The following is a 20,115-nucleotide window of genomic DNA, read 5'->3' as shown; positions in this document are numbered from 1 at the left end:
TATTTGCTATGCCGGTTTCCCCTAGGCTGCTTGGTTATGATGGCTGTGTTGGTGAAACGTAAACCAAGCCAATCAAAACGAGGCAGTTTGGGTGTTTAGATGACGGTTAACATTTTACAGTTATTCAATTGTTTATCTAATGAAAAATAACATTTTAATAATTGCGAAAGATGTGTAGAAATATTCCCTATCAATTGATGCAAACATCTTTCCGATCCAGTAAGAAATGTTCGAGTTATAAGCTTTAGAATCTTTAATTTTTTCCTGCATGTTCTGTGTTTAGGTTTTCATTTTACCCCCCATATACTCCGGTTAGACGTAGTCCCACGTCAACAAATAATGTTTCGCACCATGTGTATCACTGACTTATTATTTCATTTTCGAACAGATAACAAGGAAAGTAAATATTATTAAAAAGCAAATAACGAGATAAAAGTTAGAAAAAAAATTGTGATATGAAAAAATAAACAACGAAATATAACAAATTAACAGCTGACATTTCTTATTATTTCTCATGATTGACTTCTTTTAAATAAAGTAAACAAATTTCTTCCATCCTTAAATACACACTTTTCTCATTAAATATATCTGTACTTTTTTCAATTGTCTACTAAAATGAAAAAAAAGTTCTACTACGAACAAGTATAGCTCCTCATCTCTACTAGCATTTACTAGTAGTAAGTCCCTTCGTGAGTGAATCCAGTTCTATCCAATATTTCACATTTATGTAAAAATATATTTAATCTATTTAAATATAAAAAATAGGTTAAACAGGATTACCATTCCTCCTTGTAACAGTTGTCCGCCCGGTAACGTGATCGTTGCCTCATTGCGACAGAGACCGCGGAGTGTCCTCTCACCCGCAGGCAGCGGTTGCTTTCATCTTCTCGTGAACTATGGCAACTCGTGAAGGAGGCTACGCACCGGTTCTCCTCAACAGCTTCCCCCTCGCTCCTCGGTGCCAGCCTCCTCTTCTCTACCTCGAGCCAGTCGCAATTAGAAAATTAAAGGTTATTGAGTTTCATCCACTATAAGCATGATCTGATGGGTGGCTTCCTGCGTACTCCGTACGCATTCGTTCTGATGAGTGATCCAGTCTTTTCGTTGACAGAAGGTCGAACAGTACGGCGTCCGCCGGCAGAGCGAACACTCCGCCAGTGCTTCCCGGTTGCAGTTGGCGCACTGTAACGAGATGGAAGAGACACATTGATATGATTGTTACTTATTGACTCGAAAAATTGTTTCAATAGTATAGAAAATGCTTTGAAAACAGACTATTGACATCATAAAAATCTATATATAAGCTGGCGCCCGCTCGGAAATCTATTTAATTGTGATTGGAAATTGACGGGGGATGGTCTCGCTCGCTCGCTTAAGAATTATGCCCTTCCCTCCCAATACCATTTTTTTTCTGCAGCCGGATCTAACGGAGCGTTTAGTGAAAAACGAAGTGTTAATAACAATTCGATACAGATTGTTAACAAATGGCGACATTGGCTATGGATTTGATAGCGGAGAAAATGAAATGTTTGATATGGTGCAGAGAATATTGCAAATATTGTTTGATGAAAGCAGAAGTTTCAATATCATTTCTTGACGAATGCCACAATCGATCGATGATTCTGATTGGCGGGGAGGGGGTATTATTTGTACTGGGTATTTCCGAGGAGGAATCGATTCCTCCCTGAGCGTTAGGCATTCTTTTCCAGTTAAACGAAGTGTAGTGTAATCACTTTATTCGAACGGTGAAATGCCTAAGAGCACCAATGTATATATAACCTGGCGCCCGCTCAGAAATTCATTAGAGATGATAGAACTGAAAAGTTTAAAGCCTCTTGAAAACAAAAAAAAACATTAATGAATTCCATGTAGTTGTTATTTTGATATGATAAGGATGGTCACGCTAACCTACCTATGCATTATGCTCTTCAGACCCAATTCCTATTTTTCTGCAGCCGGACTAAACGGAGCATTTAGCGAAAATCGAAGTATCGATGATAATTCGATTCAAATGGGTGCCATTGACTATGGATTTGATAGTGAAGAATAAGAAATGTTTGGTGTAGTTGATATTCCACCATATCAAAGAAATCATGAAGGCAAGAATTATAAAATCATCGAGCGTCGAACGACATTGAGTTGTCTTTTTCGAGACCCATAAGTCCATTTGACGCGTTTGCGAGAAAACGACCAAAAACTGTTTTTCTCAAAATTTTGACCTGGTTCCTATGACCTATTTGTTGCTTCAGGTTCGGTTATCACACCCAAAACATATTATGTGAAACCACTTTTTCATCAATATGACAGTTTAAGCTCAAAATATAACGTTATAAAGTTGGTTGACTTAGTGCATAATTAAAGTGATTCAATTCAATTATATGTACCTTCAATGTTCATAATGTTCACACTAAGTAAGAATGAGGCTGTTTATAACTTATACTCTGCATTGAAGGAGGGAGGTGAAGAGGGAGAGGGAACTTCTACAGTTCTTAATTGAGGCTAACTATGCCTTTTTATTTTTTTCAGTCATGTATTGTGTGACAAGCACATGGATATGCTTATTGCTCAAGGGTTGTCAAACGAATTTCCAACCCGAAAGATACTAGAATGTAGCGGGATTCGAACCACCCAACCTTCGGCTCGGAAAACCGACACGCTTATCATCTAGGCTATTGCCAGATTTCACAGTCCAGCAATACTTAAAATAGTTTTTTTGCAACTGCTAAAAAAAGGGTTATGAAGCATGTGAATATTGTATATTAAATGGTTTAATTTGACAATTGATATCATGAACCTTGTCGTTTGAATTGGATTATTGGCCATGCTCATCCCGGGTTTCTGTGTTATATAATTTACATCCGGAATAAAGACTTTCAACTTCCTGATGTTCTCGATTTTTTTTATGTTAATCGGAACTTTTCCATCTGTTTATGTAGGATTGGCAGGGAGACTCAATTGACCTGGTTTCGATTTCAGACGCAAAAAAGTACTGCTGTTAACGTCACGCATATGTTTTTTGTCCACCGCCATGTTCTTGAAGTGGTTCGAGTGAGAAAACTTATTAAACTGCAAAAATTTAAAGTGGATTTTTGACCATTGGGGGTTTGCGTAGTTCTTGTAGTTTTCTCGACGGCTGTGAAGTGGGGATAATTTTACGGGGAACGACGAAATGTGTTGTCTAACAAGGTCAATTACAGTTATCAGCTTGGGGTTTCCGGGAGATGATTTGCCTCTCAAATTGTTGAAGTAATATCGGAATATTTTACTCATAAGTATTTCCTCTGAATGGTTTACCTAATCCATCCGAGCCATTTCGAGATATTTCGTTTAATATCGAGTATCAATTCTGTCCGCTTGTATTTGCAACCGAGCAAACTTATATCAGGGGATAGTAACTTCAAGCAAAAAAGTGAGACCGATTCGAGATTGCTTTTATGTAAACAGTGAACTTTTTTTACACTTTTATTCACGATGAGTGGATGGATGAATATACGACTTATACATGCATCTAGTACGACTATTGTTATGCGTATATACGATTTACTACAGACAACAACAAAAAAACGAAAGGCGGGAAACGTAAAAGAAAACGGATTTTTGTAAATACATGTATGTTTGGAATATTGCGTTAGAAATTATTTTTAAGTCCGAACATTTTCGGTTTCAAGAAAAGTGAAAGTTAAAGTTGCTTTTTTATTTTTAACTTTTAAGAACGGGAGATTATCTTTTGCGTTCTGATAAACATAATGACAAAAATAAATTAGTTCAACTTCGTCATTCAATTGCACTTAACTCAAAACTGTAAACATGAGATTATGAATCTGACAAACCAAGCTGCCAAGTATGCCAACCCAGCAAACATTAAATCGTATAACTATCGTATATAGAGTATCGAATATCTGATATTTTGGGTGGTATATAATGCGCCCAAATAGCATATACAGTAAGTTACCTTCAATCCTCGACATACCGAGGCACTACTCAGTGTCGCATTAGAGGTGATTGGCTTGTAATTGGACATTCACGATGATAGTGGTACAATGTCGACGTCTGGTGGCGACTTTCAATCTGGGGCGATACTTTGGGTACCAAACTCGATGTTTACAAAATATCCGATTAGAGATGAAAATATCCAATTATTTGTGTTCCATTACAGGTCTGTCCAATTAACTAAATGTCGAATTAGAGGTAACTTACTGTACATGCAAGGTTATTAGGCAATACCTAATAACATAATAAGTCTGTTGTCATACGAATATACGATTCATCACTGCCATAAAAAAAATGGCGGAAAATATTAAAATAAAATGTTCGGCCCGGGGAATCACCATTTTTTGTATGTATATAGAAGTGCACCCGTGACATTATCATGCCGGGTGTTCGGGTTCGATTCCCGTTCTAGCCGGGAGATTTTTCGTCAAATAAATTTCTTTCGACTTGCACTGTGGTCACGCGAATTCTAGAGCTTGCCACTCCAGAGTATATTCAAGGCGTGTTATTTGACTTAAGATTTGACTCAACTTAGTATTAATAAATGGCGCTAGTTAATGCATACGTTGAGACGGCAAAAGTTCCACAGGGAACGTTAACGCCATTCAAGAAGAAGTATGTATATAGAACCTTTATAAACATTTATGTTTGTACAAATAAGAATAAATCAATTGACTTTTAGGGATATAAATGTTTGACATTAGTGGTGACGACGATTATAAAATTGCTCCGATGGGATTTGAATTCCGGTTGTTTGGATTATCAAGCCGCAGCTATCTCGTACAGCTATCTGAAATATGATTCTAGGGCAATTAAAGCTCTTACAAATGATACGAAAGAGTTGCAATCGGATACGTCATTCCTGACTGTTTATTGTGCTTTAGTGGAAATATCGCAAAAATTATATAGAAATGGTCAAATAAGGTTCAGTACTACATGTTTCAAGTAATCAAATAACATGAAGTAAAAAATTTCATTCATATTTTAACAATTGAAAACTGCCTTCAGGCCTGCTCAGCAAACATTGAATCGTAAAAAAATTCGAGGGGTTGTATCCGAGACACGACCGCTTAGAACGTAGGACTACGCAATCTTTTTTCTTTTGAAATTTGATGGTTTATCATTTCGAATATTATTTTGCGAATACGTCGAAATTTCCTAAATAACTCTTTAGTAAAAAGTTCCGGGGACCCTGAAAAGGTTTAACGGCTTGCGTAGTTTTGTAGAATTATTTCGAGAAGCAACGATCATTTTTTGCCTTTGCGAGAACGATACACTAATTGGTCATACGTCGCAATTTGTTTCTTTATATCAATGCACGCATTGCACTGAATATTAACGAGAGGCATCTTCCGTGCATCAAAGACGAATGAACTCTCTTAGTTTCAAGTGTCTAAAATTCAAAAGAAGAAGAAGAAGAAGTGCATCGCCATTCAACAAGCATCAAACACGCGTCTAACAGATGCACACAGTTGCAGTCCTAAAAATGAAACATCGCGAGAATGACCGTTTATGTAAAATCGTTTCTCGACTCTCGGTCAAAACCGTCAACAAAGTTTCTAAGTTCTATGTTTCGCGTAACGAAAACAAGCAACAAACAAAAAATCAAACACTGATGTTTAGAAGCGACCTATAATAATTTGCACTCTTCTTTTTTTTGCCTGTCTCAGGTGGTTGTGTTAATTGCAATACCAGATGCACTTCAAGTGAAATATTCGTTAGCGTTCACAGCTCGAGGGGAAACATTAAACTCAAAACGAGCCGAAAATGTGACCTTTGTTGTTTCGGGCACAGAAAAATTCTGAGAATTTTCCTCAGAGGAGATGCAATACTTATACGCCAGCGACAGCTTACTTACTATGCAAGGGTGGAGTTTACTTCGTAAATTTTCTCTTTTCGCTATCCCCCTTCGTTGTTTCTATTCTAGCGGCTGCATAAGTTACCCGTTATTGACAGCTCTGTTCGGGAAAGCACACTAATGGACAGAACAAATGTATGGGAAAATGGGAATGCTTCCAATTTCTATCAATTTAAACCACCCCAGCAAACATTAAATCGTATAATTTTGCACGTGCCAAGTCTTACAAGAAAATTGAAATCGCATAAAATGTAAAAACTCGATTTTATATACCATTATCAAATTAAGTCGCAATTCGGTATAATAAATATCAATTTTATGATGTACATTGTCGTGAAATATATTTGATCCGCATCATATGCGTATATTACGCTGATGCAGTTTGTGTGTCGTATAAGCGTATAATTTAAATCGATTCAGTACTGTAGTAAATCGTGTTGCATGCTGAAGGAAATCATGAAACAGTAAATCATATTAGATCGTAATAAAGAACATATTACATCATATTGAAATGTCAATGAAATGCTGATGCAATCGAAAGTTTTAACTGCTGTTGAATTAAATTTTAGATAGCCGCGCGAGATAGCTGGTGCCATGATAATCCAGTTCGAATCCACATCGCAGCAGTTTTCACCAAACATCAGTCTGTGCCATTTTAAACATTCATATTCCACTCCCAACACAAGTCAATCAAACAATTATTATTTCCACAAACATAAATACTCATATATAAAAATGGCGATTCGTGAGGCTATAATAAACATTTCACGAAAATATTTTGCGCCATTTGTTTTTTTCTATGTCTGTAATAAATCGTATATGAGTATGGCAAAAGTCGTATTTGGTGCTTTGCCAATTCATGAATATATTCATATTAGATCGCAATTCAATTCAACATAATCGCTATTATAGCCGGTCAAAGTTGCATATTCATCCAAACAAATTCGGTAAGCATTTGCCATGTATGTATATGGCCTCCACTTTTGCATGCATATGCCAGTTAGGCGCATTATTTGCCAACCAAATTTTAGGGCATATGATGTTATATATACGCTTGTTATGCGATTTAATGTTTGCTGGGATATACAGACTATGGGATTGTCATGTATAGCATATCAAACAAAAAAAAATCTTAGGAAATTTCCAATTCTATTGGTATGCAAATCGTTTAAATCCGTTCGTAGCATAAATAGTTATTAACGTTAACTTTATTTCATAGAAACGTGACCTGTTTTCTGATTTGCCACCCTTAATGTAAGACGTAGTCCTACGTCACAAATCTAAAATTGGAGGCGATATACATACACCCAAGACACATTACTTGTATGATGTGTATAACTGGCATATGCACATGAAATTGGAGGCCATATACATGTACAGTAGAACCTCGATTATCCGTGAAAGTGAGTTCCCTAGTAAATCTATAAACCTTCCCGAAATTTGTCAGTGAGTGGTAGAGTCTAGCTTTTTTGTTTTGGTCATGGCTTTCACATTATCTGATCACTGATGTACACGACCTTACAGATTTATAGTTCAATAATTTCTGTATTGATGAAACATAGTTTTCATGATAAAATATATATTTTTCGTGTTTGTACCTCATTTTAAGTCTTATATTGCATTATCCTCGATTTTCGTTATACGCGATGGCCTAGCCCGACTATTTCGCAGATAATCGGGGTTCTACTGTATATGGGGTATATGATGTAATATAAACGATAATTATACGATTTAATTTTTTCTAGGATGTATGTATATCGCCTCCACGTTTGCATGTATGGGCTGGCTAGGCGCATCATATACATGCAATTTATATCAATCATAGCTGTCGCATATCAAAATATAAATAAAAACAGAAATTGCTCTCTCGATAGCCATTCGACCGTAGTTCTGTGCGCATGGTATCTAAGTAATTTCTCGTGAAATTTATTTTATTCAATTTGATATATTGGACATTAGTTCAGTTTGAACGGCTGTTCACATATTCTAGGAGAGGTGAACAGATATTTTGTTTAATCTCAGCGATTAATTAGCATAGAAATCACTTTGATGTTTGGGGGCAAAGTGGTTATATATGAATAACGACTAACAATGTTCTGTTTACTAAAGCTGATATACCTCATCACATGTTCCTTTTGTGGCTTTGACCCTTTGAAAATATGCCACTCTAACGTTATGTGTTTCTTACTACGTTTTTGTATGCATGAGAAAATTTTAATTGGGACTATGGGTGAATAGGCCAAGCTTATTTCAAACATGTACCTTCTATGTCAAATATGATTTGAACAAATTTGGACGAAAAAACGCATAAATCTATCCCATTAAGCTTGATATGTAAGGGTGACCACTTTACCTCCAAGCAAAAAAAATCGATTTTTCACCTTTTTTCTAATGATGAAAATGTACTTTTTTGATTTTTTATAGAACATCAATGAGTTAAACTATAATATTCTTCGAAAAGGCGAATTGAAGCGGTATGTGGACGCCGGAAATGGCCATGTTCCTTAGGGTGTCCACTATGCCTCCACTTCCCCTATATCAGTTATATCACCGAAGTCGGTGAACTATGGTGAGTTCACCAACATCTCGATTTCACGTTGAAATTTAGAATCGTTGTAAAATATTGAATTAATCCATTTTTATCAATATGAATTGTGTTTAAATATGTTTTTCAACTATGTGAGATCATATGCCATGTTCATTGGTTCAACAATTTTTTCATATCGTTTCAAGATATTTTCCTCGCGTTTTATATATGGACTGATGAATTATTAACAGAAAAGTGTTTGTTCACGTTCACGGGAACTCTAAACCAGCCGAAAAGTTAATGAGAATATCAAGGCAAGGAGATTTACACGTAAAGTGGCAACGTATGTACCGAGATGCCCATCCGGAAAAATCTGGTCCTGAAGCTCAGTTTAAAGCAAACACAAAGAAAAAAAAAAGCAAACGCAAACGGTTTGAAATTAGTGCAAATCTGAATCCAAGCCGTTTGAAGGCTTGCAAATTGTTGTTAATCGAAAAATCAACGAGTGTGAAGCGCTTAAGCTTCGAAAGCGCGTTGGGCACAGCATGTTTTTAGCATGGTAAAAAATTAAATGAAATTTTCAGCAAAAATCTTGTATAGTTTTGGATTTTCAATATTTTCGGAGTGCATAGCTAACATTTCTTTGACAGGTCGCTACGCAAACACAAACGAAACTCAAAGATCGAGAACCACAAGCTTCTACATCGACCGATGTGACTAATTCGTCCCATAATACCAGTACCGGTACGTCCTCAACAAATGCCATCTTATATAGGGATTAGAAGCCTTAAGCATTCAACATCAAACGCAAAACCACACGCAGGTGAGCTCAAGATATTATTGAATTTGAGCAGCTTCGAACCTGTAGTCGAAACTGCTGATGTTCAAATAAAACCATTAAGTAATCAATGCACGGCCCCTTAAAAAAATTCAACAAACGATGTTTCGCCACAGCAGAACGGGTTTTTAGCAAGTTTAAATTGGTTCTCAAGTGCTAAATACGTTTGAAAATTGTGAATGGTTCCAGGATCTCTGGAATTGATGGTCAGAGCAATCACGTACGCATATTCATGAACGGTTATAGTCGTACTGTTTCCTCCAGACGGTTCCGTGAGAGGTTAAGTTCTCTAAGATTAACCGTGGCTCAGGTGGGAGGGAGAACATATCGGCAAGTTACTTGCGACTAACCGCAGCTCTCGGAGGCAATACAAGCTGACAACATAGAGGGGTTTGCCTCAGATGCAATATGGAAACTTATGCTTTGTTATGGCATTGACATAAAAAGTCTCGCCGGTAGCCTCAATTTACCATGGCAAGCAACAGCTTCGATCCCTCCAATAGGTGGTCATTTTGAGAAGAGAGCCAAGTTTCGGACAGAGCAAAAACATCATAATTGAAGTTATAAATGTATCCAATTTGGGGACAAGACTACGATGATTCTACTGTAAAACAGTGATCCGACCTCTCTATTCAAATTAGACATCGAGAGAGACAATCATCGCAAGGAGGGGCCATGTTTGCATCAATTGCTGCAAATAAGTCTTCATTACTGGAAGCATGACGGTAAAAATGATTCTGATGGAGTCGAAAACATTAAAGAACGTGAAGACTCAATTCACGATGTCAGATAACTTTATAAATCCCGAAGTTTTTATGTCCTCTCGAATGCTGGGTCGTTCGAATATGAACTGTTCCCACGGATGCTAGGAGGAACCTGATTTTGTTTGTCCGCTGCATTCGATATTTTAGGCAAGCTAACAGGCGGTATCACTGGTGGGACTTGCCGTTTGACTTTGGGAGTGGACACATTTTTGCGCCGAACATTCCCTTGGAAAACGAACGGTGTGCCATCATTAGCTGTGCCCGCTTCCATTTCGTTAACGGGCATTGTGACGAAGACATTTTGTGTGTTGATTTCCGCAAAAGTCCTCTTGGAGCGTTCCTTCAAAGAGCGCTTTTCTTTCTCCCAGGGATTCCTGTAAGTTTCACATGCCTAGAACTCATATAGGGTTCCCCTGCAATATGGAAACTTATGCTTTGTTATGGCATTGACATAAAAAGTCTCGCCGGTAGCCTCAATTTACCCACCATGACGTAGTCAAGGAAGACCGAGTCAGAAAAAGTAACTCGAAACGAGTCGGACGACGTAAATTTAGTATTTTCCCCTTCATTGGAGACTTTACCGAGTTGGCGGCAGTCCGAAACTTTGACTTCGAGGGAAGCTTTTTGAGCTTGCCAACTGCTTTACTCTGCATATTATCGCACGTGTCCACGATTAACGCACGATACGAAAAAATTGCGAAATACCACTTCACCAACCACGGAGTTGATAACGATATCAGAACAGCTATGAGTTTAAGACGAGGAATGAAAATGAGTTAGTGGTATTAGTGGAGAATCTGTCGAACGCTTTTGATATCCACGTGATGTATAATTTCTCCTCAACTGGACGATCTGTCTAACTCGTCTATATTGCTGCTTTGCTTGCACGTATTTTTGCTCGTCTTTGATTTATACCTATTCCAATTCACGAATACTGAATTCGTCTAAAAAATACATATCCTGATCAACTACACATCAGGACGAATCTTACCTTTTTGTTGGCATGAACCGAACCGGGCGGTAATTGACTACTGATATTGTTTTGTTCCTCTAACTGTGTGACGGTCAGAATAGCAGCGTCTCGTTCACGCTGCAACCGCTCCAGCTGCCGATTGTGAGTATCGCAAGCTTCGCTGATGCACTTCTTCATATCTTGCATCGCTTTGGAAACCTGGGCGCAAAGTGCTTTCAGTTTTTCGAATGGCAAATTCGATTCCGCTATCACTGGAATGAAAAAAAAAACAGGATCATTAATCAACAAACTTCCCAGAGAAACTGGACTCTGTGCTCCGATTAACGCACAGAGTCACAGTTTGAAAGTTTCGTAAATGGTTGGTATGGACATATATACTACACGGCCATTACCTCCAGCAGAGCGCACTTACACTGTGTCGATTGGTCGACGTATTCTGTGGCACTTTCGATTCCTTCTGTTAGCGTCTGCCACGGTTCCTCTTTGGTGGTGATTGCTAATTCATTCTCAATCTCTTGCTGCTCTTGTTGGACCACCTTAACAGTGGTCGTGGTGGTTGTGGTGCTCGCACTGTTTCCTATCAATGGCGTTGCATTGATTGTGGCTGTCGCTTGGTGAATTTGCTGCTGAACGTGGTGCTGCTGCTGGACATGTTGTTGTTGGTGTACTTGTTGTTGAACCTGCTGCTGCTGTTGTTGCTGTTGCTGCTGCTGCTGTTGCTGCTGTTGTTGCTGTTGCTGCTGTACAGTATGGTGATGACTAACGGTGGTATTCTGCTGGTTTACGGTGGTCGACGTGGTACTTGTATTGCTGATAGCACTGTTGCTGATGTTGTTAATGTGGATATTATTATTGCTAGTATTCGTGTTATTATTTACAATGATTCGTTTCTTCTTCTCCACTTGGTCAGGTTCTATTTGATTACGCCGCCGCCTTTTGTACGGAGTGAACAGTCTAACGGGACCAGATGCGGCTGGAAGGAACATAAAAATGACACGATCAGATACTATGGAAGTCAGTGGAATGTATATGGAGAAAATGTAGAAAAGCAAAAAAAAAAAACAAGCAGGAGTAATGAAAAGATCTACTTAATGTTCAGCTCCTTTTTTGTACCCGCGTCGATAGCAGAAAATGGTACCACTTCAATATTATTTTATTACAACTATGGATACGCTATTCGCCATGGAGAATACCGTAGTAGTTCATTGGTATTTACTCGAGGTCATTTATTTTTCATTGGCATTCGCATCCCGGAATAAAGTAACACAAAGAATTCAAGTAGCATTATACATATCAACCCGGAAGGTTCTGGTTCGTTTCCTTTCTGACCGGAGGTTCTTTCGTAAAAAAAATCCTCTGATTCGCGCTGGACACGCATGCACTAGAACTTGCCACTCTGAATGTAATCAATGCGTTGTATTTTGCATAGAAATGTCTATTATTATCAAAATAAGATGACGCAATACAACGCAGGCGAAGTTCTTCTAAGAGCGTTAGTGAAATCTAAGAAGAAGAGAAACTTCACATAATTCGTTGCTCACAGTTAAAGAGAATATCACAAACCAAAAGGCTGCATTTGGCTGGGTCAGACCGGTATGATACATCATTAACCATCCTATACTCGCGCATACGGTATCACAGATCGAAAGTCAACTGTTTTGTTTTGAAGAGGCTGAAATGACTATGAAAACTGAATAGGCTAAAGAAAAAATATTTTCTGGAATTTTTTTAACCCATTTGTTTATTTTAGGCTCATTAGCATTTTAGGTGTAACAGAGCCGAATTTTAATCGTGTACATGTCACATGTTTATCATATCTATAAATAGAACTTTACACAGTTGCCATTTTTCGGCGTAAGAGTATTTCTTCTACAGGGTGTCGACTCAAAACTCGAAGAAAAATTCCCTGATATTCCCTGATTTTCCAGTAATTTTTCAGAAAAATTCCAGATGTATTTTTTATATCTGTATTATAGCGATTTTCAACTCATTTGGCTGGTTCGTCACTTTTACTTCCATTTTTTTGGAAGAATGTCGGGAGTGAGAATTGAACTCGTGACCTTTAGCGTGAGGGGCATGGATGTTACCACTATGCCAGATCGCCTCCAATTTCAGATGCAGACTAGTAATTAATTTCTTTACTTTCTATTTACTAATACTTTAGCTATAGTTCCTAAGATATTTAGTTAGCTTAAACAATGAAATATAGGAACGTTTGTCGTTATCTTCGAATGAAAAAAATGTTTGTGATTTTTAAATAAGTTAAACGACGACAGAGAAGTGTCGTAAAAGATAAAAAACAGTTTTATTTAGATTTGGCGAGTTTTTTAATCCATCAATCTATTGATGAATCCGGAGCTACCCAAATTCAAGAGTTTTTCTTCTCCTTTGTAAAAGTCCAGTTGCAGCTCGCGTAATATGACCAATTCACGTTGGTAGGTTTGTTCAAATATATAATTCCCAGACCTTCCTTAAAAGCTGCAAGTTAATCTCTGATGCTTGAGAACGCTCCAAGAACATTGACGTCATGTAACGATTTACCACCTCCATTCATTCTTCATCCCAAAATCTGATATCTAGATGCAACTGCAGCCTCTTTGTAGTCTTGTTCAAAGACTCGTCGAAACCAACGACAAAATATATCTTACGAAATTTCATCGAGGTCAGAATTCTCAACTTTAGAATTCGTGGCAATGTCTAACATCATCATGAAGCTCATTTTATCAAGCCCTAGCCTTCTCAGCATTTGGGGTTATCAAAATTTTCTAATTACTGAAATAATAAAAATTCTAAATGACGGAATTTATTTTTTTCCAGATCGATGTCGAAATTCCCTGATTTTCCCTGACATTATTTTAATTCCCTGATATGCCATGATTTTCACGGATTTTCAAGATAGTCGACACCCTGTTCTATACCATATGGTAGGGTAACACGGGGTGATTTGGACCACCCCATTATCTCAAAAAGTACGGCTCAACTTGGATTTTTTATAATGTCATCTTCTTTCATTAATGGACCGTATGTAACTAACGTAAAAAAACTTTGGTAAAATTCGACAGGTGGAAAGAAATGGTAGCATGAACACAGCAAGCACTTTGATTGTCAAAAAATGTGAATTTTCTGATCGTGGTTTTAAGGTTTTTCCCGGTGATTAAACAAACTTTTCGTGTATTGGGCGGTAAAGTTCTGTTCGCCTACAGAAGAGGAAAAATTTGACGCAGCGAAACTGTAGGTTTGATAACAATAAATGAAATTAATTGCATTTCAATTTTTGCATGTTGTATGGGGTGACATGGACACGTTTTAGTGGGGCGAATTGGTCCTACAGATTTGAGGTTTTCCTTTGGTCTAATTGATTACAGATGCCACTGAATTATAAAAAGAGGATGGGCTGACAACGTTGGAAGAAGGAGGAGCTTGGAATAGCAACGCAGGCCATCAAGAACGGATTTTCTTTGACCAAGCATCGAAAGTGTTTGAAAATGCTCGAACAACAGTGAAAAAATCCATGCAGAATTCGAGATGGTCTCAATCCAATTTTTCTGTTCTGGAATATGACCAAGACACCTGGTATCGATCCCAGAACAATAGAATAATGTTACTGATTGTAACATTATTCCAAAATACTTTGCATAAACATAAGTATGTTTTTTTCGATGAAACACACACTGGACCAAATCACCCCACAGATGGTCCAAATCACCCCGCATCAAATTTTAATGCCCAAAAATAATCTTTTTAGTCTCTAAGATATATTTTGTGGTTTGAAGCTTGATATAATGATTAAACATTATCGATTGAGAGAAAACAAGTGTAGCTTAGTATACAATGTGACATTTTTTATTTAGACCGTATTGGTTTGGAAATATTAGGCGATTTGCTTAGGTGGTCCGAATTCCTCCTTTTCCCCTACATTATTACACAATAGCCATTTAGGCGTAAGAGTGTTCCTTCTGTTCTTCCATTATCCAGTTAGACCACCGGACAGCGGAGACAGTTGATATGATCATTATTGCACAACAGTCCGATATTTTTCTTGTTGCAAGCAGAACTTGCACATGGATAGAGAGGGGCCAAAATTCCGACACTGAATCGATCACCATCGCTGACGATTGTTGCGTGGATGTAGATATTCTGTAACAACACAAAGATGGTCAATGAGGGCCCTGAGTTTTAAACTGATGATCGATCGCTTACTAAGCGAACGCGCAACCAATGTGGCTGCGAAGACCCCCATTTCTGAATTTTTTATTTCAATTTTCAATTATTTCTTATTTTTTGAATGAATACCAATGACGCCTAGAACCTACTCAATAGCAATATAACAGACACACGCACAGTCTGTGACGCCGTGCGCGAGTATACGGGTTAGGATTTTGCGCGCGAGTACAGGAGGGTTTATTATTGAAACCAGAACTAGCTATCACAAATGTATTTGTATTGTATTCTTTCCCGAATGGAATATAAGAAGATTAATAAAATATTGACAATCACACACGACGCTCCAAGACGCATCAAGAAAACCATAGATTTGGGACATGTGATAAAGGGAAACCGCACCGGCATCTTGAGTGTTTTCCTCGTGCCCGAAAAGAGTGCTATAAATTAGTTCTGGCGACAAGATATTCTTCGCCCGACCAAACATCGTGCTCGATGTTGTAGTAGCCTTTGCCTGAAACGCATACATTGGTGCCGGGCAGGCTTATGAGAAAGAGCAGCGCGTTTAAGGAACAGTGATTTGACCTGCGACGGCAGAATGTGTGAATGAAGTCCCACCGCAAGTCTAGCCTATCGAATTACGCTTTAAGCCTAACATTAGGGATAATTGAATGGAGCCACCGGCCTAATTCATCTTCGTTTCATTAGCGCTGAATGGTAGCGATGTCATTCTGATGAACTAAAGAACGTTAAATCTGCTTCAACGAATAAGCAAATTTAACGTTGATGAATGTCGTCTTCAACCGCATCCATCTTTGCTAACGAGTTTGCCCTCTCATTGTCCAGAATTGGACAAGAATTGGACAATGAGAAGGGACCTAGACAAAAGCGTCTGGATTGAGCCCTCAATATCTTCCGTGTCTTAGTGAACTTATAACTGCCATAGGTGCTGAAAATTTCGTTGAGCACAGTCTTGTCATCTCGTTCATAGAGTAACCATCAGTGAAGTACAAATTATCACAATTAATATGCCCATACTTAGATCGTAATTGGGGATTCCATAGATTTCTTGCTTCATGGACAGATCAAAATGAACAGATGGACAGATGGACAATAATGCTTCTTTATGCATCTTAATGGCAATTCACGGACCCCTTTGCGGAAATAATCGGCCGGTTTGTTGGCTAACCACGAATCGATCCAATTTTTGACTTCATCAAAATTGTGCTGGTCAACCAGGTCATGTTGCATCGATCGATAGGACCTCCCATGTCAGCGTTTCCAAGTATGTTTTGACCGGTTTCGCGACATGCGGCTGAGCGTTGTCGTTGTCGTTGCAAAATACCTTTATCGTGTCTTTGCTCGTATTGTGGTCGTTTTTCCTTTAGTGCATGGCCGGGGTATCCATACGTTGCCCGATGTTTAGGATTGTCGTAATGGACCCACTTTTCATCGCCAGTAACGATTCAATACAAAGAAAACCCCTTTCTTTTATGCCGTTGGATCAGCTGCAAAACACTCTCGTTGGTACGAAATTCGACATATTCGAAGTGGCAAAAAACTGTGTTGTTTACGCTTCAACTTTTTGACATATACTGACAAAGACAATGACAGCTTTCCAACGAATGTCTGGAAATTTGATTCACTAGAATAATAATCTAGTTACGCCATCTGTTGTAAAACCGAAGAAACTTACCGGTACACCTAATAAAAAGGTGTTTACAGCTTTTTGCCAGTAAAACAACATCAGACCCTCGCTTAATCTAGCAGTAGTGTCGGTCCTTTGTGAAGTGTGTGCTATTTATCTATCCGAACCATTATCATCTCGTGATTGAATAGTCGGAGGCTTGGGAAGCGCAGCGTGGCGTGACGGCACTTCGACGCATCCATTAGGGAAACCCCCGTTTAAGGGTGCTTCCAAATCGTTGATCATTTCAGTACCTCAACTCATCTTCTTTAACATGTTGAGCCCCGGCGAAATTAGGGTAACGACAATTACCACGTCGGTCCTTGAGGCCCGGTAGTGGACTTTTCTAAAAATCATTATACACCGTGTTTCACAACTATAAAACCTATAATAATTATAGATATAATAACTATCTTCATCTAAAAGCCTGACCATTTGAACTTTAGTGTTGTGTTCAGGCGCGAAATATACAAAAAACTAAAATTCCAGTGTTTCATAGCTATAGAACTAGATGGGAAAACTCTCACTCCTTTACAAAATTAATATCAATTTCACATGAATTACAATAAGTTTCTAATTCGTAGATCATATTTAGTTCTCGATTAGTTCAAATAACCCATTTGGGGTGGTTTCGACCAAGCTGCGCCATGATGTAGTGCACTTCAAGCACTTCAAATTACTCACACTGCTTATAAGCCGCATCTACTATTCGTACGATCACTCCTCATTAGTTCTTGAAGGGGTTTGACCTTGTAAACAAGCTGAGCAGTCCAGAATCTGAAGCCACTATTCAATAAACCATGCCTTGACTTTCCGGATTAAATGAATTGATGCCAGATTACCCAGTTATCACGGTGTTTTTGATGCAAAAACAGAAGTAAATGATTCTGATGTACTTCATTGCACTTCTGACTGTACATTAGTGTTGATGAAAAGCTATCTGAATCAGGCCGTTTTGAAAATATTTTCCTCAAACCATCAAACTGCCGCCTGCAAAGTTATGTTATTAACAAAAATTTTGGAAAAGTGGTGATTTATTTCTCCACATAGTCTCCTTTTAGCTCGATACGCTTGACCCAGTGATGCTCCAACTTCTTGAACCCATCTGAAAAATACGTTTTCTCGAGGTCGGCAAAGTAGGTCTCCGTGGCGACGATGACCTCCTCATTCGACTCAAATTTCTGCACGGCGAGTGACCTTTTCAAATTTGGAAACAAAAAAAGTGTCGCATGCAATTCGATCAATTTGGCCGTGGCGACGGCGGAGGTGTGAGCCGGTGCGTTGTCATGGTGTAAGAGCACTTTTTTCTTCGCCAAATGGGGCCGTTTTTATGAAATTCGGCGTCGAATCGGCTCAATAATTCGGCATAGTAGAGCGACCGTTTTTCCCTTCTCCATGGAGTCGATGTAGATCACACCTTGTGAATCCCAGAAAACGGTGGCCATCACCTTTCCGGTCGATAGGACAGTCTTCGCCATCTTCGGAGCACGTTCTCCGGGTGAAGTCCGCTGTTTCGACTGTTCCTTGGTCTCTGGTGTGTACCAGTGGATCCATGTTTCGTCGACGGTCAGGAAACGACGCAGAAACTTCTTCTGCTTAAACAGCGTCAAACACTGCTCTGAAGTGGTTTCACGGTTGCGCTTGTTGTTCGGAGTGAGCAAACGCGGCACCAATCGCGCCGACAGCTTCCTCATGCCCAAAATTTCATGCAGGATATGACCCACGCGGTCTCTTGAGATGCCTACTGTTTCAGCTATCTCGCGCTCCTTCAATCGGCGGTCTGCCAATGCGAGATCGCCAGGGCACCTGGGCGTGGCTCATCAAAAATCGACGTGCGACCACGTTGAAACTCGTTAAACCAATTTTTGACAGTCGCCATCGAAGGAGAAGAGTCACCGTATACAGTATCCAATCGCTCTACTTGTCGGACCGCCCTCGTACACTTCTATTGGGTTGTCCGGGAGGATTGTGTAGCCACTGTTAATCAAATCGAGATACAGATCAAGAATAATTCTAACATGAAAAAGCAGATTAATTACAAATATTTATATTCAAGAATGAACCTGGTGAACATTGGTTACGTAAAACGCTGCAATGTATGGTTCTACACTATTTGACCGAAAAATTGAATGAATAGATCTCCCAGCAAATATTAAATCGTAAAATTTTGCACGTGCCAAGTCTTACAAGAAATCCGAATAAATCATAATCACATATAATATCAATCAAAGTATGTATCGTGTATATTCGAAATCGCATTAAATGTAAAAACTCGATTTTAAATACCATTATCAAATTAAGTCGCAATTCGGTATAATAAACATCAATTTTATGATGCACACTGTCGTAAAATATATTTAATCCGCATCATATGCGTATATTACGCTGATGCAGTTTGTGTGTCGTATAAGCGTATAATTTGAATCGATTCAGTACTGTAGTGAATCGTGTTGCATGCTGAAGAAAATCATGAAACAGTGAATCATATTAGATCCTAATAAAGAACATATTACATCATATTGAAATGTCAATGAAATGCTGATGCACTCGAAAGTTTTAACCGCTGTTGAATTAAATTTCAGATAGCCGCGCGAGATGGCTGGTGGATGATAATCCAGATGACCGGTTTCGGAGTTCGAACCCACATCGGAGCAGTTTTCACCAAACATCAATCTGTGCCATTTCAAACATTCATATTCCACTCCCAACACAAGTCAATCAAACAATTATTATTTCTACAAACATAAATACTCATATATAAAAATAGCGATTCGTGAGGCTATAATAAACATTTCACGAATATATTTTGCGCCATTTGTTTTTTTCTATGTCTGTAATAAATCGTATATGAGTATGGCAAAAGTCGCTATTATAGCCGATTAAAGTTGCATATTCATCCAAACAAATTCGGTAAGCATTTGCCATGTATGTACCCAGCAAACATTAAGTCGTATGAATAGCTATAATTGGAGGCGATATACATACAACCAAGACACATTTGTATGATATATGATGCAGATAACTAGCATATACACACAAAAGTGGAGGCGATATACGTATATGCCATATTTTGTACGCATATAAAGCCGTATATAACGATATGCGATGCTTTTTGGACTGATATGCGATTTGATACGACAACGTTACCACTCAATCCATCGATGACATGGAAAATCGTGTTTTTGCATTTTATGCGATTTTAGATATATATGATCGATATTTTGATTGATATTTTATGCGATTGTGATTTGATACGAAATTATATGTGACTTATCATGTGCAAAGTTATACGATTTAATGTTTGCTGGGTATGGCCT

General features: G+C 38.4%; 1 protein-coding gene across 3 annotated transcripts in view; it reads right to left on the bottom strand.

Moving 5' to 3' along the window:
• Positions 1 to 478: 478 nt before the first annotated feature.
• Positions 479 to 20,115, bottom strand: part of LOC129764680 (deformed epidermal autoregulatory factor 1-like) — a 42,325-nt gene continuing 22,688 nt past the window's right edge. For all 3 annotated transcript variants that reach the window (XM_055764025.1, XM_055764026.1, XM_055764027.1), the window contains exons 3-5: positions 11,363 to 11,923; positions 10,969 to 11,201; positions 479 to 1,182 (exon numbers count right to left, since the gene is read on the bottom strand). In XM_055764025.1, coding sequence (XP_055620000.1) covers positions 1,012 to 1,182; positions 10,969 to 11,201; positions 11,363 to 11,923 — 965 coding nt within the window. In that variant the 3' untranslated portion in view covers positions 479 to 1,011. The remainder of the gene's footprint in view (positions 1,183 to 10,968; positions 11,202 to 11,362; positions 11,924 to 20,115) is intronic.

The sequence above is a fragment of the Toxorhynchites rutilus genome, chromosome 2, assembly GCF_029784135.1.
Source record: "Toxorhynchites rutilus septentrionalis strain SRP chromosome 2, ASM2978413v1, whole genome shotgun sequence".
NCBI lineage: Eukaryota > Metazoa > Arthropoda > Insecta > Diptera > Culicidae > Toxorhynchites > Toxorhynchites rutilus.
Note: the sequence above shows the minus strand (reverse complement) of the source record. Positions and strands in the feature narration are given on the sequence as shown.